The sequence below is a fragment of the Trachurus trachurus genome (genome assembly GCF_905171665.1).
Source record: "Trachurus trachurus genome assembly, chromosome: 8".
NCBI lineage: Eukaryota > Metazoa > Chordata > Actinopteri > Carangiformes > Carangidae > Trachurus > Trachurus trachurus.
The window spans coordinates 18,426,347-18,452,185 of NC_139905.1; the positions used below are offsets into that span (position 1 = coordinate 18,426,347).

The window sequence follows — 25,839 nt, forward strand, 5'->3', positions numbered from 1 at the left end:
TCTGGACCCTGATGTACAGCCAGTGAGGGTAAAGGTCATGGGAATGAAGGGTGAATGCTGCGTGTGTGTGTGTGTGCACAGCTCATGAAGATGTTGATGTTACTGCTAGCATCTATTTTTCATGCATCCATCTCATTGGTTTCAGTGGCCTTTAACTTACAGTATTTTGTGACTGTGAAGCTTCAAATTCTCTCTTTCTCTACATCCTCACTGCTGGCTTCTTTCCCTCTCATCAAACACACTCAGGCCGTCTCCATTTCTCTCACTGTTTAATAGGAAGAGACATACATATACACACACCCCTGTCCCTTTCCTCCTCCCACATGTCTCTCCCCCACTAGCCTCTGAGATCACACTGATTTATTACAGATTCTCCCTTGTGACTCTCTCCCTCTCCAGTCTGTCACACAGTAGAGATTGAGCCCAGACTCCAGGTCTTGTTATCCTTAGAAACAGGGGCCTGGCACTCAGACTCGTGTGACTCCTGCCATTTTAATTGCAGCTGTGACAGGAAGAGGATGGGGTCACATGTATATGATCAGTGCATCATTTAGACATTTAGACTGAGACTTACATTTGGTAAAAAGTAAGCTTGTTATTTTTTAGAGAACATAGAATTGCTCCATGAAAAGGTTAGGCACTGGCAGTGTTGAGTAAATTCTCAAGAGAAACACATCTAAAGAGAGATTTATATGGGGGTAATGGATTGAAGGTTTCTTTGGAAATGTGGGCAGATGTGCAGAATAGGTGTGTAGGCACACAGCAACATGCTTATGTAGTGCATTTTGTTTCACATACGGTCTATCATAATGAACTGATTACAAATACCAAACTAACCCTGAACCATCAATCAATAGTTGCCTCATTTGTGTGTGCCCATTTGTCATGGTCCTCCTTTTTCCTGCTGTATCAATTCACACACACACAAAAAGAAGAAGAAAAAAGAAACACTCACATTATACCCACTCACTATCTTGTACTTCTGCTTGAACAGCTTCTATTTTACTAAAAGCCTGTGGAGGCTCCTTGTCACCTCCTTAATCATTAAAAAAACCCACTCCTGACTGCTCTGTCTCTGTATTTGTAAATGTAAATGTAAATGTACTTTATTTATACAGCCCTTTACAACAATCCTTTCGGAGTACCAAAGTGCTTTACATAGTGTAATAATAAAAAGACAGAAGCAGAAATAAAAACAATTTAAAAACAATAAAAACAGTGAGAGCAGTAAAATACAGCAAAGTCAAATAAAATAAAATAAGATAAAAGTGCCATCGTGCTACTGGGTATTAAAAGCCATCCTAAATAAGTAGGTTTTTAGCCTGGATTTAAAAAGGCCCGGGTCCGAGATGAGACGCATCTCGGTGGGGAGCTTGTTCCAGAGCCTGGGAGCAGCGACGGAAAAGGCTCGGTCACCCCAGTGTTTATATTTTGATCTGGGCACTTCCAGTACAAGTTGATTTGTCGACCTCAACGCTCTACCTGGATCTCGGATGGTTAAAAGCTTGGATAAATAAATGGGGCAAGGCCATGAAGACAAAGCTTTAAAAACAAACATTATAAGTTTAAAATCAATTCTAAAAAGGACAGGAAGCCAGTGAAGGGAGTTAAGAACAGGGGTAATGTGCACACGTCTGTGAGTGTTGGTTAAAAGACGAGCCGCGGCATTTTGCACGAGTTGGAGGCGACTGAGGGAGGACTGAGAGAGGCCAACATAAAGTGCGTTACAATAATCTAGCCGTGAACTAATTAAAGCATGAATGGCTTTCTCGAGGTCGTGGCGGCTTAAAAACATTTTAACTTTAGCTAAAAGATGCAGCTGGAAAAAACTGGTCCTGACAACATTACTGATTTGTTTGTCGAACTTGAGATGACTGTCAAAAGTTACACCAAGATTTCTGACAGTTGAACTGAGCTTTGGAGACAGGGTGCCAAAGTCGGCTGACGCAGTATCTCCAAACACAATACATTCAGTTTTTTCATCATTTAAGTTAAGAAAATTTTGAGCCAACCACTGCTTAATATCAGCAATACAGTCAAATAAAGAACATTGTGCACTGTTACTGTATTGGTTGTATTGGTTTATGTCATAACCTGTGCTTGGATTTATACCTGCAAGTGGCAGTGCCTGCATGAGAAGTTGTCAGGATAGCTGCAAACATACTGTAACATGCTCAGTAACATAATATTTTAACCATGCACATCGTAAATTGCATATCTAACCTGAGTTAGCTTTGTAGCTGTTAATGGTTCTGATGGACTTAAACAGTGGAATAAAAACAACAACAACTGTGAAGGTTGTGTGTATAATGGGAGAAAAAATCATGTTGTGTTGCTGTGAGTTGTATCTGATGGCTCATGGATGGATGGATTTTAAAAAGAAGGGGTTAGGCATGCAGAGATGAGATGTTCAGATGAAAAGTTGTTCTGAAGTGTCTGTGGAATAAAAATACTGACAAAAATCCAAAAAGCTCACTTGGCCATTTTACATGAATTTTTGAGACGGCCCCTAGTATAAGGGCTAATCCCTTGGACTCCATTACATCACCAGGTGTTTCTCTTCTCATATCCTCTCCCTGTAGATCCCACACACCCTCCACCCACACGTTCTTCCTACCTCAACGAGTCTGTCTTGTGGCCTGAGCCCGGCGCGGTCTGCAGGGGATCCTGGGTCCAGGGACCGGATGTACTGTCCGGGTCGTGACCGATCACTGTGGAGGTTGAAGCCGTAGCCCGTGTCAGTCCGCACCAGGTGGCACAGACGCGGGACGAGGTCAGAGAGGTCGACCTGGGGCCGTAGCTGGGACTGTGCCTGGATGTGAGCATCAGTCTGGGCGAGAGCCTCCTGGAGGAGAGGGGGAGAAGAATGTAGTTTTTTTCCTTTAATAAGTGTCATGTGGAAATCATCATCCCTTTGCTTTTTACCAGCTCTCACTACGACTTTAACTGACGCTGATGCAGTTGTCTCTTCATAAGAATCTCATACATCAAATGCAAAACTGACTTTGAATATAAATGTCTACAAATTGCTTTGCATACAATATTGTCAACAATTCTCAAGTCACTGAAGATGTAAAGAAACTTAACTACACAGTGCCCTCGTATGACATTGCATAACTATTAATAAAGTTGATTAGGGAATTACTATTACGACTGCGGTTCAAAACAGGAGCAGACACATACAACTGAAACACATTCAAATTGTATAAAAGAGAGATGCTGCTCTCTGCAGAACATGTGACGATTTAACCGACAGGTTGAAAGAAAAACAACACATGTCTGAGTCACTGTGATCATTTGTAACAACCACTTGTGTTTCATACAACAAATGTAGGTGGTGTGTCACTTGGAGGCACTATTGATTAATGTATTGTAGAATTCATGAAATAATTCTACTGTGGATGTGATGAAACAGTTTTGAAACAATGAAACCCTTTCAGTGTCACATTTTATTATAGAGCATCTTTATTCTGGAGTGAACGTGTCCATTTGCGGTGTAGATAACAGTTCTAACAGTCTTGGTGGGAACATTTATTGACCCTGTATAATTGCGCTCTCCGGTGTGATCACACGGATTTACCACCAACATGCTCAGGGAAAAGAAAATGTGCAGTGACGAGTCGAAGATGTTAGGTGTCGGCCTGCTCCGCGCCCATTAGCTGTGAGGTAACAAACAGGTAAAGTGGGTATTAGGTGACCAGAAAATATGCACATCTCCTGTGCATATGACAGATCTGCAATCATGTTACGCAACCTGAGAGGTCCATTGTTTCCACTGCATATGTGAAGCTAGCACCACAGTCCAGCATGAGCCTGCTAAAAATACATTATGGAGCATGTGGGCAGGGTGAGAGAGATACAAAGGTAGCGTAGTGTTTAGAGAGCAGAAGCTGACTGATGTTTTATCCTATTAGACAAAGAGTACTGCTCTTCTTTGACTTCTCATTAATTTCCACTCTATCTGCCCGTTAGGTTGCCGCGTTCTTATTGCAAATAAGTCATGGTGACCGAGCCTCGATTACCACAACACCGCCTCCCACCCTTATCCCTCAACCATATAAAAATAACACAGATGGCAACATATAATTTCATTTCAGGCACTGAATTCCTTAGGGTAGCAGTGATCTGGGCAGCTCGCCCTGAGAAGGAAGGAGAGAGAGAGTGAGAGAGATAGATAGATAGATAAAGAGAGAGAGACAGAGAGAGGGAAAGAGAGGGAGTAACAACAGCATAATTCAGAGCAGCTCAACTCGCATGAATCCCTCCAGATCCTCCTTTTCCTGACTGGAGAGGAAGCGCCTGGGTTGGGCAGCAGGGGTGGATCTTCCAAGGGAGAGAAAATGTATTAATATAAAATCAAATGTATTGTCATCCTGGGATCTGGGGTGAAGGAGAAAAAAAAAACCAAAATGGCAGAAAAGAAGGAGAGGAGGGAGGGAACAAGGCAGAGGAGGGAGAGAGCGTGTGGGAGGGATAGAAAATTAGATGCAGCAATAGGATTGAGAAAGAGTTGAAGAAAAGAAAGAGCCAGTTAAGAGTACACAGATCGAGAAATACAGCAGACGGATAAACAGATAAACAGAGAGGCCGAGCGGTGCAGGAAAAATCAAGATGACAGAAGTTTCCAGTAAGAGACGATGGAGAGGAAAAGAGTTTTCAGTGGAACTCCTCTAACATAAACAGTGAGAGTAACACAGCTGGGAGTCATTATGTGGGGGAGACACAAGTGTCTGCCAATCTAACCTGCGACTGCCTCTCAATGCATTTGTGCACCCCAGTAATAATCCCCCGGGGCCCGCGCCATCTCTTCAGCTCTGTGTTTTTGACGTTTGTGACATTTGGTCCGTGTGTGAGCTGAGGTCTGAGCGACAGTGATGGAGGGCGACAGCGTGACTCTGCTGTGTGTCAAAACACATCAGTACAGGACCGAGACACGGTTGTGAAAGTTTCTTTTTTACGAATGTCAGTCGGAGAGATGAGGAAGGCCTGAAATGACCGCACAACTTCTCCAATCGGAGAGGCCATCAAAGGAAGTGCGGTCACCGTGTTTGTTTGAACTGTGGGTGTTGAAAACTTCATGGTTTTTATGAAAAATATTTTGATGGAAGAAAGAGATGAAATGCCCGCCCAGCCCCCCACCCCACCCCTCCTTTTGTCTGAAAACTAGCCATTCACCAGGAAAGTGGTCTGTTATCAGCACTGGATTTTTTTTTTTTTAAACACACATGTTCGCACATGGGAGGAGAAGCGGTAGGAAAAAAACATATTGTCTACGTTTTTCTCCAGGCTCATGCATGTAACTGCAGCGCTGCCCCAAACAAGTTCCCATGGAAAAAAACTCAGGCTGCTTATCTAAAGGAAAAACAATATGGAATATTTCACACCTACTGGAGAACATCATGGAGTTTGATGCCCCAACAGTACACACATGCACACACACACACACACACACACACACACACACACACACACACACACACACACACACACACACACACACACACACACACACACACACACACACACACACACACACACACACACACACCCCAGTGGTCTGACTGTGGTGTATTGAGAGGATGTGCTGTCAAAGGGACAAGTCCTATCCCACGGATTCCTCCAGTTTTCCTGCCACAATTAGCCTTTGTCTTGGTCACTCTCCGTGAGTACATGTGGGGGAGAGTGAGGAGTACACACAAGACTTGTGTTTGACCCTGTGGTTAGGTTACACAATCTTGATTACATTAGAAATGTCACTTTTCTCGATTATTAAAGTGCATCTTAAATTGTCAAATAAGTTTTTTTTTTAAAGGGATTTCACTATAATCTACCATGAAAAAAACAACATAAACTCTTTCTCCGTCAGATAACCTGAGGATTACAGCAAGGTGTGTTTTTCTTTTTAATGACCAGACCACTTTAAGTGTCTTTGGATGTGACTGGAGGATACACACTCAATGCTTTTTTTTCATTCAGGTTTTCTGAGGTGCATGACAAAGAATGAAGTCGTACCACTTAACATGTTAAATTTATGTGTATGTACAGTATGTGCACAAACACACATATTTCCCTCTGCATGTGACCACTGGCATTGGCGTTGGCAGTTGATGAAACTCGATCGCAGCTTGTTAAATAATTGAGTGGTGGCCTACTGCGATGGATGGATCATGACTGCTGTTAACCCTTTCACAGCCAAGGATCATTGCCTCACTCTTGGCCCACAACACAATGAAGTCTGTTTGTTTATGCATGTGCGCATGGGCTTGTGTGTGCTGTACAAGAAACTTTAAATCAAGTGTGTGTGTGTGTGTGAGAGTGTGTGCATGTAAAAAGTTTTGTCAACATTGCTCTCACTTGCATGCTTCACAGAGGACTATTGTACACTTAATACGCCCCATTCTCATAAATCAGAAGGTCAGGTTTCCTTTGAGCCCAGAGTCAAAAGTGTGCAGCTATAGAGCTAGCATATACGTATATGAACTATTGTCATTAACATGTGAAGCCTACTGCAAACACACCCACCATTGTGGATAAATGACCTATTTCTTGGACAAAAAAACATTATAATTATTTGTGCATTTACTGAATGAAAAAATAATCTTGTAACTATCATTTAAACTTAATAATAAATGGAAATCAATCAGTTTGTCAGTTAAAGTAAATGGCAAGTTTAACAATCAAGGGAGGATTGTGTCAAAACCTTCTCAGTGCAGAACCAATCTGCAGTTAAACTAAAAAAAGCAAATTCATCAGTTTTTGTTCCAGGGCCCATTCTTCCATGACCTAAAAACTGTATCCAGTTTGCTAATGTTATTTAACTGCATGGAAAAAAATCTACACAAGTTGACAGGCTGTTTTCCAGCTGGGTGAGCACTGAACAACTTACCATAGGCTACAGTGTTCAAACACCATTTTCTGATGTGAAGTTATGCAAACAAGTCACAGGGAGGATACATTCAGATTTACTCCTGTAACATCTGACCACTGACAGTTGTCAGTCTCTTATGATAATTATCTTATCCAAGTATGCCATTGAACAGTTTGGACCCAAACAATCCAACCAATGTGTTAGATTTAGTAACACTGCAATGCAAAAATATTCCAGTACTACAATACTGGGGGTAATGTGTTCTACAATGCTCGGTAGCTGATGCTGTACTGTAAACCGACTTACCAATAAGAATAGAGCTGTAAACTAAAGGTATGTCTTCTTTTCAACCAAGGATCCACTCAGAACAGTGTTGTGAACCAACTAACCAATCAGAATAAGACTATTAGGAATATGGCTACAAATCAACCAACCAACCAACAAACCATAGTAAGGCTGCACTTGAATTGCACATGAATGTTTGTCTCAAACATGAAGACGCTCCATCAGGGCGGTTACTGAGATACTGACGGAAAACCCCCGGACATAAAAGATGGAGCTCTGAATGGAAACGTTGCATGACGCCTCAGAGAAGGAAAAAATAACAGAACAAAAACAGTAGCACATGGGACCCAAGCTGATGTTGTGGTTGACAACCAGTTGCCACGGAGACCACAGTGTAACCAGTCGAACTTGCTCTATCTGTCAGTGAGTTTAGAATTGTACTTCGCCTAGATACATAATGTACATTTTCTGTTTCTGTGTGAAGCAAATACTTACAGCTTCTCACTGCTCTAACAAAGATCATTTACCAAATCAGCAAAAATGCCTATGTATGCCTTAGACATTTTGGTTATTGTGTACATATATGCACATGCGCATGTGTCTGCCTCACATGCAGCTGCTTCAAGCGTTGCTCAATCAAAGGGGAAAAGAACCGACCTGGCCGGTGCTCACAGTGGGCGAGAAAGAGAGAGAGGGAATGAGATAGAAAGGAAATGACAGGCAGCTGGAGAAAAATGGAAAGGGATTTGGGGCTTGTAAAGAAGAAAATGAAGGACAGGGGGAATATGAATAAAAAAAAGAAGTGACTGTGAGCTATGACAGAGAGAAGGACTCAGCTAGATAAAGAGAAAGAGAGCAGGCAGGGGAGGAGATGATGCACAGCATGTGGAGGACAGGAAGAACATGAGAACACGAGAAGTGGCCAGAGATCTCGATAACCAGTGGCGGCTGGTGACTGAAAAAATTAGGGAGGACAGGAGGAACACCAGTCCACGGCCTCATTTTATTTTATAGCACTACTTCTCCCTACTTTATTATATTCAATGAAAATTAAACAGTAAAACAATGTCTTACAAGATTTCTTAAAAACAACATAATTTTATTAAATCTTACTGTTTTCAGATTAACACAGGCCTAATGAAAAAGACAGAGCCATGATCTTGGATGTGGGATGTAAAAAAAAAAAAAAAGCAGGCCAGTGTTCAACACCTGTAAATGCCACAGTGGGGATTTACACACCCTCTGATTTAAAAAGGAAAAACAAAAACCATGAAAATCTGTAATTATTAATAACAAAACAAAGTGTTCCACTCAAATTACATACATATTTGGCTTTTACCTCTTAGATATAGCTATGCTTTTACCTGAGCTGATGGCGGAGAAAAAAAAAAAAAGTCCGGTCGTGTCTTTGTTTACCCTCCAGCTGCCCAGGTCACGTAACTGAAAACTATTAACAATCTCTCTGACTGCTTCTCTCTGATATCTCCTAACAGTTTATCCAGAAATCTGCTGATATTTCCTTTCAAATCGATGCCAATATCTCTGAAAACTCCGTATTTCTTGTGCTAGGAGCAGCATAAGCAGCACGGCTGGGAGTGAAAGTTTGGCGCACATAGCAACAGTAACCAAGGGGGGTTGGAGAACTGTCATTGGACCAACCTGCTGTCAATCTTGTGTTCTGATTGCTGATTGGTACAGAAGAGCCTCCTCCGTCATGACGTCATTTTACGTGTCTTAGCCAATCACAGGTCAGGATGAAGACATCCTAAATGCATTGAGTCAATGGAAGAAGATCCCGCCCCGAGGCCAGTTAGGGAGGTAAAAATCTTGCCACCTCCGTAGAGCCCCCACCTTCCTGCTCCCTGCTCCTCACACAGCCTGCTCTGTCTCCTGAGCCTGCTGGCGGCGCAGTTGAGCCGTTTTAAGTGGATTTTCTTCCAAAAAACAAACTTTTTTTATGATAAAATACATATATAATATTTTATAAATTATACTGAGATTTGGTAATGATTTATTTCAACCAGTTACTCTTTCTTAAATAAAAAATAAATTTTCCTTTTGCCTCTCAAAAATAGAGGAGGACCAACCTCCTCTGCCTCAATGGACCAGCCTCCTCTGTCGATAACCCACAGTTTTTTCCCACTGGTGTTGTGGCGTGTTGCGTAACAGCTCTGTGACACCAAAACTAGCCCTGTGTGTATATGACTCTGTGTGTGTGTGTGTGTGTGTGTGTGTGTGTGTGTGTGTGTGTGTAGTTCGACCAGACCTGCTGAGATCTGTTTACAAAGTCCCCTGCTCGCTGCAGAGTGTGTACGTGAGTGTGTGTAAACGTGCGGTACCTGCTGTTTAAGTGTTTCCTGAGCCCATACCTCAGTAGCAAGCGAAAGAAAGCAAAAGAGAGAGAGAGAGAGAGAGAGAGAGGGAGAGGGAGAGGGAGAGAGAGAGAGAAAAGGAGAAGTTGAAAAGAAGAGAAGATTGACATACTGGAGTAAAAAGCATAACCATCCAGAGCCAAAGAGTGACATGATCAGATTGAAAAGCAAATGTATTAGTCATGGATTAAAGTTGTCACACTGTCCTGTTACGTTGTGTTGACATGGATCGGATCCACACTAGCAGTTGTTTACCAGAAGTTAGTGGCAGATGTGGGAACTACTGGAAATGTCCCCATAGTTAACCCATAATTACCTCACCACTGCCTGTGAAGTGTAGTGAGTGCTGTGGCCACCACTCCTCTTGGCTTATTGAAAGGTAAGACTGTGGTACTTACAAACACATTTGGTTTTATTACACTGAATGTAGGCTACTTGGCGATATGGAGGAAACTGGCTGCTGTGGTTATTTTGGGCGACAACAATGTTGACATGGTGACGGTTAAACACGAGACTTTCTGCTAACGGCATGTCTTCACAGCACAGTAAGGGATATTAATGCTGCCCATATTAAAGCAATACTTACCGATCTGGCATTTCACTCAGCACAGCACAAACATTTGAAAATCAACAGCTCCACCTCCCTCACAAGTCCCACCCACCTCTCACTCCTGCCGCATCTCCACGAGCCCCCTCCCTCCCTGCTGCATGCGTTGGCATGGCAACGGTAAACAGAACAGGAACGCGAGTGAAACGGGAACAACACAAACAAACACAACACCGGAGTTTTAACCGTATAAACGGACTGATGATGACTGATGAGTTTTATAATAAACTGTTGTTAGCCTACTGCTACTGGAGACGCAGGGGAAGTGATTGTTACAGATTACAGTTCTCAACGAGCCGGGCTGGGGCCACAAAGCGAAAAATCGTAGCATGAAAAGAAATTCAGATGCCAAACTAGATCCAAATGTATCCATGCTCCCTCCTTCAGCAAAAAAACATATGTTTGCTTATGGATACAAACTTTGCTTACTGATGAAACTGACATTGATGTTGATGTTTGTTGTCATTCAGCACCTGTTGATGATGGCTGCAGCTGAGCTGTCAGGCTGCATGATGAGCTGCAGGGCTGAAGCTGCAATGATGTGAAACTCAAACATATTGTGGTGGTGTTACCGCTTAGGGCCGACCTCGTCACTGAGCACAGATGAGATCATTACAGACATTAGGCCACTCAACTCAATTTATTGCATGAATAATTAGCAAGAGAAGACTCTGCCTCTCGGGTACAGTGTCGCTTTGTGCTTTAAAGAGGACTTTTCTTCCTATTGCACAGCATTTGTGATCTAAATAATATATACTACACTCTTGTGTTCAACATCATACAAGATGAAAAACTACAAAAAATGAAAAATCACAAAACTTATACCCACTGACTGCCCCCCTCCGTCCCCCAAAACACACAAAAACACACACACACACACACACACACACACACACACACACACACACACACACACACACACACACACACACACACACACACACACACACACACACACACACACACACACACTGCTTGCACTCAAAGCAATGAAATATGGAGGCTGAAGCTACTGGCCAGTGGCCACGGAAGAGCAGGAGTCATTGTTGCCCACATGATTTGAAAACTTTGCTGTAATGTGAAGAGTATGTGCAGAAGCTCCATGGTGTGGTCCTTAAAATTTTCCAACTGCTGATCACAGCAAATTCAAACAAACGTATCAACCCTGTTTCTTCCGTTTCTCGGCCCTGGATGTTCTCAGGTCGATTGTGTGAGTGGGAAAATAAGTGTTACTAAGGATCTACACAGCACGCTACATCAAAACCAGTCCATGAAATGAGTTTAAACTTCTCCACTGACCACATATTTAAGAAAATGTCTTTTTCTTTTCCCTCAGAGCAATTTTCTCCAAATGGAAAAGTGTTTTTTCCCCTTGAATTTCCTTGCAGGGAAAAATAAGAATTTATAGTCTTAGCTGACAGTGCTTTATTTAAGACTTAATAGGACCACAATAAGCCAGTTTTGCAATATTTTGTCTATTTAAAAAGCCAATGACCCAGAATCCTGCAGTTAACTCCTCTCCCACTGAAGTGACTTTACTGTACTGTAGCCTACCGTTGTGTGTGTGATGCTGTATCATTATGAAAAGGATGAAATGCAGCAAAGAATTATTTGAAATGATCTGATCATGTGCTGATTTCTTTTTTAATTAATCAATAATTAGTTTGGTCTAAGCAATTAAAGTTTGTTGTGTATGTAACATCAAAGAAAAGCAGAAATCAACCGGTGTGAGAAACCGAAATCTGAGAATGTTTGGCATTTGTTATTTCCCTCCCGATGCATGAAAACGTCTCATTTCACATTCATTCTCGAGGCCACGAGTTCTTTAGCAACAAATGTACATGTCACAGATTTAGTTTCCATGACAAACTGCTGTATGAAGTTAAATTCATTTTCACAGACTCGTTTTCACGCCACAGAAGAAAGCATCAAAGGCTCTGACGCAGACCAATAACACGGCCAAAATCATACTCGGTATCAGTGTCCAGATAAACTGACCTGTGTCAAAACAGACTCATCGATTTCAGCTGTACGATAACAGGCGCCTCAACAGATCTGAGTGTGTCTATTTCATTTTCATGGCCAGAGCATATCATGAGGTTGTCAGTGAAACTATGACAGGACAGAAGTCAAACCGACAGGTGGTCCGAGCCCCTCTCATGCATCTTCTCCATCTGTCTCTCATAATCTTTCTACACTTCATTCTTCCTTAAGCTCCAGTTTGTTTTGCATTTCATCCGTCCGCCCTCCATGTCATGGTATTTCATGTCTTCCTTCAGCCTGAATTCTTTAACCCTCTCTTCTTTTTTACGCTCTTATCTTTGAGTGCCTTGTGTTAACAGAGCGTTCACGTGTAGTTTTCAGCAGCAGCGGTGAAGAGGCTGCAGTCAGATAAAACATTTCTGCTGATTTGCATTTAAATGTCAATTTAAATTGTGTGGGCTGCTGGCGACGCTGCTGACACACTCAGCCGTTATGTGTTGCTATGTGTATTTTCATCCATCTGTTTTTCATGCTTGTGATTGCACAGTAGGTAACGTTGGTGATGCAATGTGTATGTGTGTGTGTGGGTCCACACCCTTGTTATCAGTGTGTGGCAGATATTACCTCGTCCCTCGGGAGCCTACGGTGGTAGTAGTTGTGTTGGTTTGTGTTTGTTTTTCTCAGGGGGTTGTGAGTGTGTAAAAATGTGTGGATGATGTGAGTATAAGCTTTAACAGTCACTTGTTTTAACTGATTAGTCAGTAAATGCATCAGCAACAATTTGATAATCGATTAGTCATGAACATGTTTTTCTTTTAAACATAAACGTAACAACATTTCTGATTCTAGCGTCTCAAATGGAAATGTTTACAGATTTTCTCTGGCTGCTCTGGTATGAAACCACAGCATATATCATTTGGTTTTGGACTGTTTGGAGAACGTGTCGGACTTTTCTGACATTTATAGACTAAACAATGTCCAGTTCATTAATAAAATCCTCTGCAGATCAATTGTCAATGAAAATAATCATAGTTATGTGCATTTGCACCCTTATGGGGAGGAAGAGGTACTGTACATGTGACATTTGTAGAGACACAAACATGCTATGAAAGGGGCCTCACAGATGACACCAAGCCAAAAAGTTACGTACCTCTGTGCATGTGAGTGTGTGTGTGTGTGTGAAAGTTTCCTCCACTTTCCTAGGCCCAGTGAATCAATTGGGGGTGGGGGTTGGGGGGGTCCTGTCTGCTGCTACCCCACACACATCCCATCTCCTACTTTCATCACATACTAACCTCCTCACCTCGCACACATAAACTAAACCTCTTGCCGTTTGTCAAATGTTACTCAAGCATCTGTACAACTCCCAGTTGATCCATAAGGATACGCAGCCTCTCTCCCACAGCATCCAGCCCACTCCCACAGACGGAGCAGAGCATGGTCGCAATTAAACTGATACAAGATGCCGATGTGTGAGCTCAGCGAAACAGAGCATGGGCCAGTGAGACATAAGAAACAAACATGAGTGTGTTCTTTCAAGTGTGTGTGTGAGTGTGTGTGTGTGTGTGAACACTGCATGGATCAATGTGTGGGAATGTGCGCTGGCTCACAGCTGTGGGTGCAGGAGGGAGCAGACACAACCTGAAAAAATATGAACATGAACATGCTGACTGGTCAAGGGGAGAAAATAAACTGTGTGAAAAGGCACAGTTGTGACACCTAGACTGAAACTGAGAGTGAACTTGCTGCTGCTTGTCAAACCATTAAGACGTACAAGGTTCAAAGCTCTTGTCACTGCTTTCAAGGACTCCTCGATCAACAACAAGAGTTCATTACAATAAAGAATTTCTTGTTTGTTTCTCTTTTTCTCCCTCTGTGTTGTATTTGCTGGTGATGCTGTTGTGTGGGCAGCACAATGATCGATCCTCATCCTGGCTAACAGCCGACCTACGCTCCACTGACACTGCCATGTCCAACAAATGATAGCTAAGAGATGAGACTGAGTAAATGGAGATGAAGTGGCAGTGGGAGTGTTTCCCATATTTATTGGGCTGGAACCACAGTCATAAAATACCCAAGTAAATGAGCTCTTAAAGGGATTTAGGAGATGAGTCCCAGATAATTCAAAGATGGCAGGAGGTGGTGGGTCTGTTTTCCCTCATTCTGACCCAGTAAGCGCTTTACAAAAGTAGTGCAATCTATAAATAATGCTGAAGATTTGGGTCAAGTCTTAATTGCTACAGATACAATTTGTGGTTCAGTAAAAAAATGTTACAGATTCATAGTTGGTATAATTATGGTTTGGTTCATAATAAAAAAAATCCAAGGCATTTACAGCACTTATCAAAAACAATGTTGCAAAGTGTTTTACAAATAATAAAAAAAGGCCAAAACAGAAAAAAAGTTGGACAGAAAAGGCAATTACTGTAATGCAGGATAGAGGTTCATGCATATGTTTATGTTACAGAGTTTGAAGCCCTTTAGGTATGTATATACTGTATGTGAGCCTATATGTCCCTTTTGTTTATAGGCTCACATATATCCATGACTGAGTCAGAGTCCTTTAAACGTAATGTGTAAAATCAGTTTTAATCAACTGGAAGTCAGTGCAAAGAGGCTAAAATTGGGGTTGTGTAATCTTGTTTCTTGTTAACAGTCTGGCTGCAGCATTCATTAGGTGTGAGTGGGCGCTGCTACAAAATGAGTTACAGTAATTCATTCTGGAAGAGATGGAAGCATGAATAACTTTCTTCAAGTCAGAGAGTGATATAACATTCAAAATGACAGGATGCTGATGAAAACAGAACAGGATTTCTGGATTTCTACTACATGGATTTCTACCACTGTAAGCTAAGTGAAGGCGAACTGGTTATTTAAGTTGTTGAAAAATTCTCGTGTGTTCACTTCATTGAGTTGTGAGGAGTTATCAGACAGTCAATATCTGATGTCAGTCAGACAGATCTGAAGGATGTCAAACTGCTTGTGGTTCCTGATTTTGCAGATACATAAAGTTGCGTGTCATCTGCATAGCAACGCAAAGACATTTTGTGATTATCGGTCGCAGTGGAGACAGAGACAAAAAAACAGAAGAGGGACTAGGAGGGGTGTAGAGATACTCCACCGTTCAGAGTGGGGAGTAGGTAAAGCAACCAAGAGCTGTGTCTGCAACTCCTATAATGCCTCCTAAATGACAAACTAGCGCTGGGCGATTAATCCAGTTTTGTTTTAGATGAAGATACTCATCTCCAACATTATGAAAACAAGATAATCAAGATGAAATCATCATTGTGTTTCGCAACAAAGGTGTGTGTCTGTGTGTGAGTGTGTGTTAATGTGTGTGTGGTAGGGGGTGGGGGTATGAAATACCAGAATGATACCGATTAAAGTAGTAGTGTCCCTATTATGTGATAATCTTAGGCAGTTTGCCAGTTCACAGACTTCCTATACACAGTAGGGAGAGACCCTGCCTTGTTTGGCTGCTATGACACTCAGGTGTCTTCAACTCATAAGTGTATATAACTGGAAAAGCTACAAAGACACAGTGTTCCTGTTGTTTGTTGTCTCAGTGCTACACTTTGCATGGAAACCAGATTGAAATATGAGATGATGGAAAAGGTCGTGCTCTTTATTATTTCATATCAAATTATGAGTAATGTAACTTAATCCATGACACAGTGACACAAACATTTCCTGTAGTGGTCAAAGAATTATTTTTGTTAGTGCATGTGAGCGGAGACAGGGTGAGTCGGGTCAACGTCTTCTGGTTCAGCGAAGGCAACGTTTGAATATATTATCAGCTCTGCATGGGGAGATTACAGATGGAGACACACAGCTGTGTTCACTCTCACACACACACCCACACACACATATTAAACACAATACACTCAATTGTGCGCTTGTCCCCCCTGACATTACCCACCTTACTAAATTCCACTCTTTATTGATTCCCCCAACACACACACACACGTCTTCCCCGCTTGTGACCCTTCCACATACAGGCCATGTTTTTACCCCAGGAATTTAGTATTCCCCCTCTTTCTCTCTCTTATACACACGCACACACTGAATTTGGACCCCTGCGTCTTGATGTAACACTGTTGGTATTCAACAAAGGGGGGGAGGGGGTCCCTTGAACACCAGCTCCAGATGTTAGTAACAAGAATCACACACTCCATCACTCTCACGTCTCGCCAATGTGAGGTCACTTAAGATCAAATTTAGTCTAATTTATTCTTCACCTGAAATCTTACATGGGAAAGGATGAAGTATTCCCCTCCAGCCAATGGGAAGAGTTTGGCTGGTTGGTATGCCAGGTTAAATAAAGATGAAAAAAAAATAAAAATGAAATGCCTCCTCTCTGCCAAAAGGAGAGATAGTTTCCACACTACCACATCCACTGCTGCTGCTGCTCAGCCCTTGAAGTAAGATTACATAACCTCAAGCAGCTTATTTTGTCAAAGGAGTAAAGAAACAACCTGCACACTGACTCGTCTGGGTGGCAGCAGAACTTGTGCACAGATGATCACACCGGCCAAAGTGCTGACTACCTCCAGACAACTTCTGCACTATAAGCTGTTTCATTAGAGCTGACAGGCAACATCTTTTCCCTATTATCACTGGCAAAATAAGACACTGAGCTGAGGAGCAAGGGCTTGTGAGAGCCTGACCCGAGCCATCATCTCTTTTCAGATGAAGTAACAGCCAGAGATGATCATGTTTTAGTTGCAATGACACAAAGAACCGATGTAGTTAATGTTGTAAAGCAGAAATGAGCAGTCCATCTCATCATAACAACCAGGACACATCAGAAAAAACCCGTTTGCTACGCTCTATTTAATAATAATAATATCAATGTAGAAATCACAGTTTAATGCCAAACAGTCACGTTTTTCTTCTGTTTATTCTGACCAGCGACCTCTGCTCTGCTGCTCTTCCTCAGAGATCCACGAGTGTTGCTATTTGTGTTTATTCAGTCCTCACCCCATGACCTCAGGCCCTGACCCTTAAACACTGTCCTCTCTGTCCATGGTTTTCTCACGCAGATCGCTTTCGCTCAAATGCCACAAAATGAATTAAACATGTGAGCATTTACAGTTTGGGATTTTTGTTGAGACTCTCTTGTGTCTCTCTTCTTCATGGTTTGTTTGCTTCTTCTCTGCTGTTGTCTCATCACCTGTGACACATGTGTACATGTGATATATAAAGATTGTAGTTGTAAATCAAGATTTGTGAATTATTACTTTTTCAAATATGGATGTTATTGCAAAGAAGCTTTTACAAATTCCCACATAGCACAGAAGATCTGACCAATCATCAGGGTTTGGTTGTCTGATATGTCAAAGATTATTGAGTCTCTGAGTTACAGCGCTGACTAAAATACACAGATGTGAATTTGTTGAACAATATGATGTCACAGTGGAGTTGAGCTTTGGATATAAAACATCATTACCTCATGATTTTATCCTGTTAGATGTCAAAGTGGAATTCGGCCTGTAATTAGCAAATGAATTCTTGTGTTTAAGGCCAAAAACATGTTCTGTGAGGTCATAGTAACCTTTGACCTTTGACCACGAAAACCCAATCACTTCATCATTGAGGCCACGTGGATGTTTGTGCCAGATGTAATGAAATTCCCCATCGGGATTCCTTAGATATCATGTTAACAGGGATGAGACAGACACGTGGAGGCGTGGCTAGTCTCTGGTCACGGCTGTCACCAGGTATAAAATGAAAATTACATCAGTGGTCACGTTACCAGCTCAACATCGACTGTAACTGACTCTAATCTGAGTCCATATGTGCTCCTCATACACAAACACGCATGCAAACTTGTACCGTGTGTTAGATCATTCCTGCACACTGAATAACACATATGAGCCTTCGAACGTCACACAAAGCTGTGTTACATTCTCGACCATGAAAAGATAAACAAACACACACACACACACACCCCCTACTCTCTGTAGAACTGTTTAACACATGTGTGTCTGTACTCTGCTCGAGGCAGACGATCACAAGCAGAAGTTTATTACAACACAAGAGTGCTGTTCACATGTTGATGCTACAGCACTTTGATCCTGAGCTGCATCTGTCTGAGCTGAACTTTATATGATGCTTTCAGCTGATTAACTGTTTTATTGTATTGTATTGTATTTTTGTAAGTGTAACCTTGTTTTCACTTTTAGCACTCCCCTCCCCCTTCCCTTTTTCAGGCTGCACTTGAAAATAAGAATTTGGTTCTTAATTTGCTTGCCTGGGTAAATAAAGGTTAAAGCAGAAGTAAGTGATATATTTGTGTTAATATAAGTCTTAAATAGTTATATCTTCCGACAGCAATCACTTACATAGAGTGTTTGGACTGAAACACGGGTCTGTCAGTCCCTCTGCTCTGCTCTGAGCCGAAGAGAAAACATTTATCGTATCCTACAGTTTTTATCCAATGAGGAGAGAGAACGGCATGCAGGGCTGTGTGTGCAGCCAAGGAACGCCGTGAATGTGGTGACGTAGCGACGAGGACTGTTATGGTGCGTTCAAGGAAACTCGTATTTTTCCGACCGTGAAGTGGTACCAGTTCGATCTGGTACGAGTTCACCGGTCGGAAGTTACGAGTGGCCGTTATAGTGACTTTCACCGGTAAAACAGGTCGGAAAAACACGAGTGGGTTGCCTGGAACGCTACAAAGTCGTAAGTTGTGACTTGAAGCTGTAATTTACGATTTCAAAAGCCTGCCTGGAACGCAGCATTAGCGAAAACGACCGGACCACTCACTTCTGCTTTAAATAAATAAAAAAAGGCTCCAAAGCTCTTCGAAATAAAATCATTAAAAGGTCAAACACATCAAGGCCACATCAAGAAGAAGAAAAAAGAAACACGCTGCACACATATCGCATCTCTTTTCTTGTTGTAGGTCTCTCTCAAACACTATACAATGTCTTATTGTGCAAAATTTCAGTGTATGTTTTTTTTCTTTCCATTGCACTAATTCTGCCATGAGCCGTCACTATGGCAACGACTTTCCGTGTACTTCCTAACACAAGCCCGGTGTGACGAAAGCAGGAGAGCAGCAGCAGGCCTGGAAAGAACAACGACAAAAGACCACAATGTGTTGTACATGAGGTGGAGGCCTCACCACCAACAGAGAAGAGGGGTCTATTATTCATATGTCTACACATGTCACTCATCCTTTTTTCCTCATCTACTCTTGATTCATCCCAAACAATTGAGTCATGCTCTACGTGCTCACCAAGCAGGTCTCTCTCTCTCTCTTGCTCTCTCTCTTTGTAAGTTAAAAAAAGGTCCTAGTGAGAAAGTGACACCTTACACTTAATCTGCATCTTCAGTGTTAATGACACGCCCACATGGCACACCTGGAGAACGACAAGCACAGAGACAGGGCACTGACACCTCAGGTGTGTGTTAAGTAAGATGATCCATCTCATACGTTAGTCACGTTCTTGTCCTTGAAATGCCTCCCCCTCTCTCTCCTTAAGGACTGGAGGATCAATAATAATGATTGTAGCTGTTAAACATGTTGAAGTCTGCTGGCGACCATCGTGCTTTCAATCTAAGGACTGAGATGAGAGCGAAGGAAGTGGCCGAACTGAGCTCATGCTTAAATTTGATATGGTTTCATGATTTCCTCTTTTCTTGTCAGCGAGTGATGAACTGAGGGCAAGACAAGATTTCTTTAGTGGTGTTGGTAGTAGTGTTTTTTCCTTAACTATGACATATTGTAAAAGACGCAACATGCAATACTTACACAATTGCTTTGAAGGTGGAAGTTCACTGATTTACATGATATTTTTTCCACTTCACTTAACATTAACCTCACTTTTACCACACACAGTGAAAAAGAGGAATGTCTGCACATTGACGACTGATAACAGCAGGGCCAATAGTTGATGTAGCTTTGAACTTATAAACACCGGATTTCTAGCAGCCCAACATGATTAAGCCGCTGAATGAGGAAATGAAACTGTGTCCATTATCTCGTTTGTAAGAATGCAAAAAGCATGAAACTATTGAGCTCTCATTTCAATACAGACACAATTAATTTTACATTTTATAATTAGAAACTCTAATACACTTGTACATCACTCTATTACACGTGTACATCATAAACTCATTGATGTATAAGAAGCTAGGCTATGCAAATATTACATACTATACATATTTTATCGTCTTCCAACAGTGTGGAAATGATGTGATTAATTTGGTCTCATGATTGAGTGATGTGGTTGATGGTAAAAGTTAGATAGTATAATTAGCTGGACATTAAAAATAACCCTGAGATTGCTCCAACAACACCCACCCACCCACCCTCCCGACACACACACACACACACACACACACACACATGAAAACACACCAACTTCCCCCAAAAAGTCTTCCCTGGACTCTTTCTGCTGTGTCACAAATCAAGATGAAGGTAAACATGAGAGGAATGCAGCAACAGAAAAGAAACCTGGGGGATGAGTGGTCATAAAAAAGAGAAAAAATACAGACAGAGTCCAGTAACCTGGGGAACACACACACAAACACACAGGAAAGCTCCAGTGGGGATATTTATTGGGCAAATGTGGAAGTGATTACAGTTGCAGAAAAGGTTTCTACTGTGTCCATGTACATGCCTCTGTGTGTGTGTGTGTGTGTGCATACAGTCTGTAATGTGTGTCCTCTAGGACCTTAGACTGTAATCTGTGGCTGCAGAAGATTCAAGCACACACATTGTTTTCTTTAGCAGAGCTTTTGGAAGCCCGACACCGTGGGCCCCTGCTCTAACAAAAGTGAAGAAACACAGACCCCCCCCCCCCCCCCCCAATCTGCTTTCTACTATTTGGGCGGCCTAGTCATGGTGTAAGTTCGTGAACTACAGTTTCCATGATCAGCCAGTTTTGAGGGATGTAAACAGGAAACATGATGCTACCATGGAGTCAGTTGGTTATCTGTGGGCTACAACTTAAACCCTAGAAACCCTGTTTTAAAGCCAATAAGTGTTTACATTTCAGCAAACTAAACAGAAGACAACATAAAGTTCTGACGTTGTAGAGGGCATCTTTTTTCTCTGATTGCTAAATGGATTTGTGGACATTTACTTGTGATGGAAATGATGTATTCAGGAAGTCCAACTGAATCAAGCCCAAATTATGTATTCAAAATACTGCAACTGAGTACTGGATGAGTTTTACACCTTCACTGCCTCTGCGTGCTGCTGCAGCTGCAACAACTGTCTGCTGATACCCAGACCAAATCAGAAGCCAGACTCCCACAGCTATCTCCCTCTGATTCAGACCACCTGCACACACCGTCCCCCTGTTTTCACCCTCAGTGTTATTACCGCCCACCTCTCCCTCTGCAGCTCCTCTACATGGTAACATGCTACCTGGGACTATTTTACAGTCCTCCTCATCAGCAGAAGTAAAGGTGCTTCAGTTCACATAGACGTATCCCTGTGTGCACATACATATCTTCAATCACTGACATACTGGCACACGCACACGCAGTGCCAAGCATCCCTCTATGTCTCCCACCCCTCACTACGCTGCTGTGCAAACCAGCCAAAAAAATCTTCAAGGTTGTTATTGGCTGCTCTCGGTCTTGGGTTAGCTCAGGCCAAGTGCTGTCTGCTCTCTATCCCTCCTTATTTTCCTCTTACCTTTTCTTTAAAAAAAATATAATAGGAGAAGAAATGTGCTGCTCTCAGCAGATCCGAATAAGAGGAATGAAACATCCCTCAGCAGACTAAGCTGACTTTTACAGCTGTGCAGGGATATCTATCTTCAATTTGATGATTAAAGTTTTAATTGCTGATCAGTCTGTTTTTCTGCTTCTGCTTTTGTTGTGGTGATTACTGTGCAGACTGCTGCATACAAAAGGACAATATGCTGCATCAGCGTGAAGTCTTGTGGGGCAGGACACAGAGACATTCACATCTTTACACACCCAGAAGGTACCAATCAAATGGAAGAGGAAAGGCTTCAGTGCTCCAAAGCTCTGTCAACGCCGCCGGCCTAAATGAAGCAGTTTGAAATCATTGTTTCAACAGAAGCTCACACATTGTCCTCCAATTCTCCTGCTTTTCGTTTTGCACCACTAATACCCGTCGGCTCAATCTGCCAAACTTTCTTTCCATTCTTTCATTAGAGTCATTAAAGTCTGAGAGAAACGAGAAACCTCCAAGCATTTCCTGAGCCCTAGCTGGGGCCGGTCCGACCCCACCAAGTGCTAGGATTTCTCCCCACAGGTCACACAGCCAGAATCTGAACAAAGACAAACACACGCATTTAAGATTTAACTGATTGGGGCTGTCACTGCTCTTGTAGAAACAGTGCCGCTCACATATTGGCAGGGCCAGCTTAAGTGAAAACACATGTTGTGTAGATGCAGAAAGCAGAAGTTGAGCGGCCTCTTCCCGCTGATAGGGAGCATGTGAAACTGAAGACGATCACATCGTTCCAGGGGAGACACAGCGGACGGAAACACATCCTGTTTTTCATGTCAACATGGAATAATCGAACAGTGAATAAGGAAAAAAAAAAGAAAAAAAAAATTTCTCAAAAGCCTACTGAGCATTACGCAACCAACAGTGTCAAATACTATGTATAAATAAACACACACAGATAAATGTGAATGGCTTTCAAAATAAAAGCGATATCTTGGTTATAAAACAGAGGCATTCAGAAAATCTTCCTATTTATGTTTTTTTTTTTTTTTTTTTTTTTTTTTACGATTTCCTGTTCTGCAGAGTTGCCATGTCGTACATATCCACATTCCTAACTTCTGACGGGTCCTGCACTCTGACACTTTGTTGCCGTGTCTGACCTCCAACACAACATCTGGACCACTTTCAGCTTGCCTTGCCATGTTCTTCCCTCAGGACATAACACACATAGACAGACACACACCACACATGCATGAAGGCTGCAGAACAAGACGGAAACTCGCATGACATCCACTTGAATCTAACCTGAAACTGGCAAGGCGGTGAGAAAAGTCTGTGCAAGCTTGAGGAGAATCTGTTCAAAGAGGTGACTCACCACCTGCAATCTGTTCGCTAACGTATTTAATATTTTTATTTAACTCTTGTGTCTGAGAGATGACACATCTCGAGGAATGTTTTGTTTGAGTGTCTGGAAAGGTTGTATTTCTTGGCCTAATCCAGATATTCTTTGGTTTTCATCCTGCTGACACTGATAGATACAAACCCACCAACTTCATAGGAACTGTTCACTGCACGTATCAGTTTAAGATGAGCTACCTGGCACCTGCAGCTCACCACAGTTTCACTTCATAGTCTGAGAGCTGTTCCCCGTCAATAGAATGATGAGATAAAAGTTGAACACACTCTTGTTACTCCTAATTCTAAACGTCCTGCCTCGCTGCAGGGCCTGCTTACCTTCTTTGCAGCCTTCGACGGTGACCTCCTGGTGGGCTTCTGCACCTGGCTGCTGAGCACGACCGGCTGCTTGGACACTGAGCCGTTCTCTCGCTTCTTGCTGGGGGAGGATGGGACCGCTGACGGGGAAGGAGAGGGAGATGCTGGGGGAGAAGATGAGGAAGAAGGCCCTGTCCCCAAAACTGCCATCTCCTCTGTGGCTGTGAGGCGCAGGCTTCGCAGGCTTTCGTGTGTCTCATGGTCCACCACCAGCAACCTGGTCTCATTGTCCACGGCTTTGATCCGCTGTACCACCTGAGGGACGAGATGGTGTTGTTATTAGTGCATTGAAAATGATTGTCTTTGAAAAAGGTGTTAAGGAATCATGGCTGATATGTTATAAACAGTGACCAGTGAGTGGAAACACCAGTGGAAAAGGTGAATACTGTGATAAAGCTAATGACATCCAAAAAAAGTGGACAGTCTGTGTGAGTGAGTCTGCTGCTCTGCAAACAAAATGACTGTGCAGGTGAGTCAGTCACATGAAATGAAGCATGTGATGAAAAAGTGCAAAAGCAAGTTTTTAATGAAAGCAACACGTGTTTGCATGTGGGCAAAGTAGTTAATAACTTGCAGACTGGTTAGTGTGGTGGGCGTCTGGATGGGATGATAGTCACCATCCCATACTGCACTGTGTCAGGATGTACACACCAACCACTGTCACCTGTTGATGTGCCTGTCCACTTCAAACACACACGTGAAGAGCTGCACTTCACACCTACTTACCTGGTGGTGTGTCTCTTTCTCCACGTTAACCCCGTTCACTGCGACCACCCGGTCCCCCGGCCGCAGCCCCGACGCTTCTGCAGGGGAGCCGGACTCCACTTTGCGGATGAACTGTCCGCTCTTCCCTTTCTCGCCATGCAAGTGAAATCCATACCCGTTCTCCGCTTTTGTCATGAGACAAAGCCGCGGTTTCCGCTCGCTGGCCATTTCCCCCCGTCGCTTTAAACCTCCTGCAGAGTTCAGCCGAAGCACAATAATCGAAATGCACAGATGGGGAGTTTAGGAGAGCGGGCGCAGGGCTAAACTTCCACAGAGCGTAAACATATCTGCCCGATACGCACGCTCTCCCCCATACCAGAGCAACACAAAAACACAAAGTTGCAGCTCCAAAATATAGTCCAGAGGAGTAACTCACACAGTGCACTAACGCATTCAACAGGGCAGAAAAAGTTCAGCTTAGAGAAAACGATGCGAGCAGCGGTCCACCAGATCGCTTGTCTCGTGTCCGAACTCCAGAGCCTCTCCAAAACTGATCCGCCTCATGCGTGCACAGACCTCACAGCCTCGGTGGAGCATCATTAGTGTTCCCGCAGACGTGTTCAAGTCGAAGGGATCACCTACTGTAGCCTGGTGTAGTTTGCACCCCCCCCCCCTTGCACCAATAGCACCACCCACCTCCAGCCCGGCTACCTGTTTGTTTCTCAGAGGGGAAAATTCAGAGCAGAGGCAGGAGACTCAAAATTATACAACACCGCCCCTGGGTGGTGGGAAACTGTGGAGGGAGGATGAATAACGGGACCAAAGTAAATAGCAAATAGAAGACACAGCCATGTACTTAGGGATAGGCCTGCTACTACCGAATTTATGTCAACATTTCTTATGGAATAAACACAATGATGAAAATTATATATCACGCGAATAATGTTCACCAACAATCTTAAAAGAAACAACAACATGCACATCATATTTCATTAAGAGAAGATTCAACAGAGCAGCTGTGCTCCCATACTCCCTCCACTGCAAATTGACAGGGGAAGTCCCTATAGAGGCCTACAAGCACAGATGCTATTAACACTACATGACTGTTAGCTCACATTGCTAAAACAATAGGCCATTCTATAATTATAAGTATTCAGACTGGTGTATGTTGTGTTGTGTTGTCTTGAAGATGGTTTAAACATCTCTGCTACATTACCAGTAGTGGTGTTCCTGATGTTTAGAATTACAGTTTTTTTCCCCCAATTGCTAAAACACAATTTTGCAAACTAGCCTGGTTTTTATCAAAATACTTTACACTATTCACAAAACCACACACCCAAACTGCAAAATAGCCTACCTCATATATCCTGCAAAAAGTCTGCTGTCAACATATGTACAGCAGATATATTTACATTGGAGTGAACAAAAATATGTTCACAAAACAGTAAACTGAAGAAGAAAATTGCAGAAAAAATGTGCAGAAAAAATATAGAAAAACTCTCACTCTTCCTCCCCCTTTTATTACTTCCAGGTGTTTGGTCAGGAGGCACATACTACTATATGGCCAATTGGCTCATGTAGTGTC

General features: G+C 42.6%; 1 protein-coding gene across 1 annotated transcript in view; it reads right to left on the bottom strand.

Moving 5' to 3' along the window:
• LOC310990258 (Na(+)/H(+) exchange regulatory cofactor NHE-RF2) overlaps window positions 1-24,867 on the bottom strand; it is a 32,673-nt gene extending 7,806 nt beyond the window's left edge. Inside the window, exons 1-3 of the mRNA XM_083977564.1 lie at window positions 24,276-24,867; window positions 23,511-23,804; window positions 2,618-2,845 (exon numbers count right to left, since the gene is read on the bottom strand). Coding sequence (XP_083833690.1) covers window positions 2,618-2,845; window positions 23,511-23,804; window positions 24,276-24,482 — 729 coding nt within the window. The 5' untranslated portion in view covers window positions 24,483-24,867. The remainder of the gene's footprint in view (window positions 1-2,617; window positions 2,846-23,510; window positions 23,805-24,275) is intronic.
• Between the last annotated feature and the right edge of the window lie 972 nt (window positions 24,868-25,839).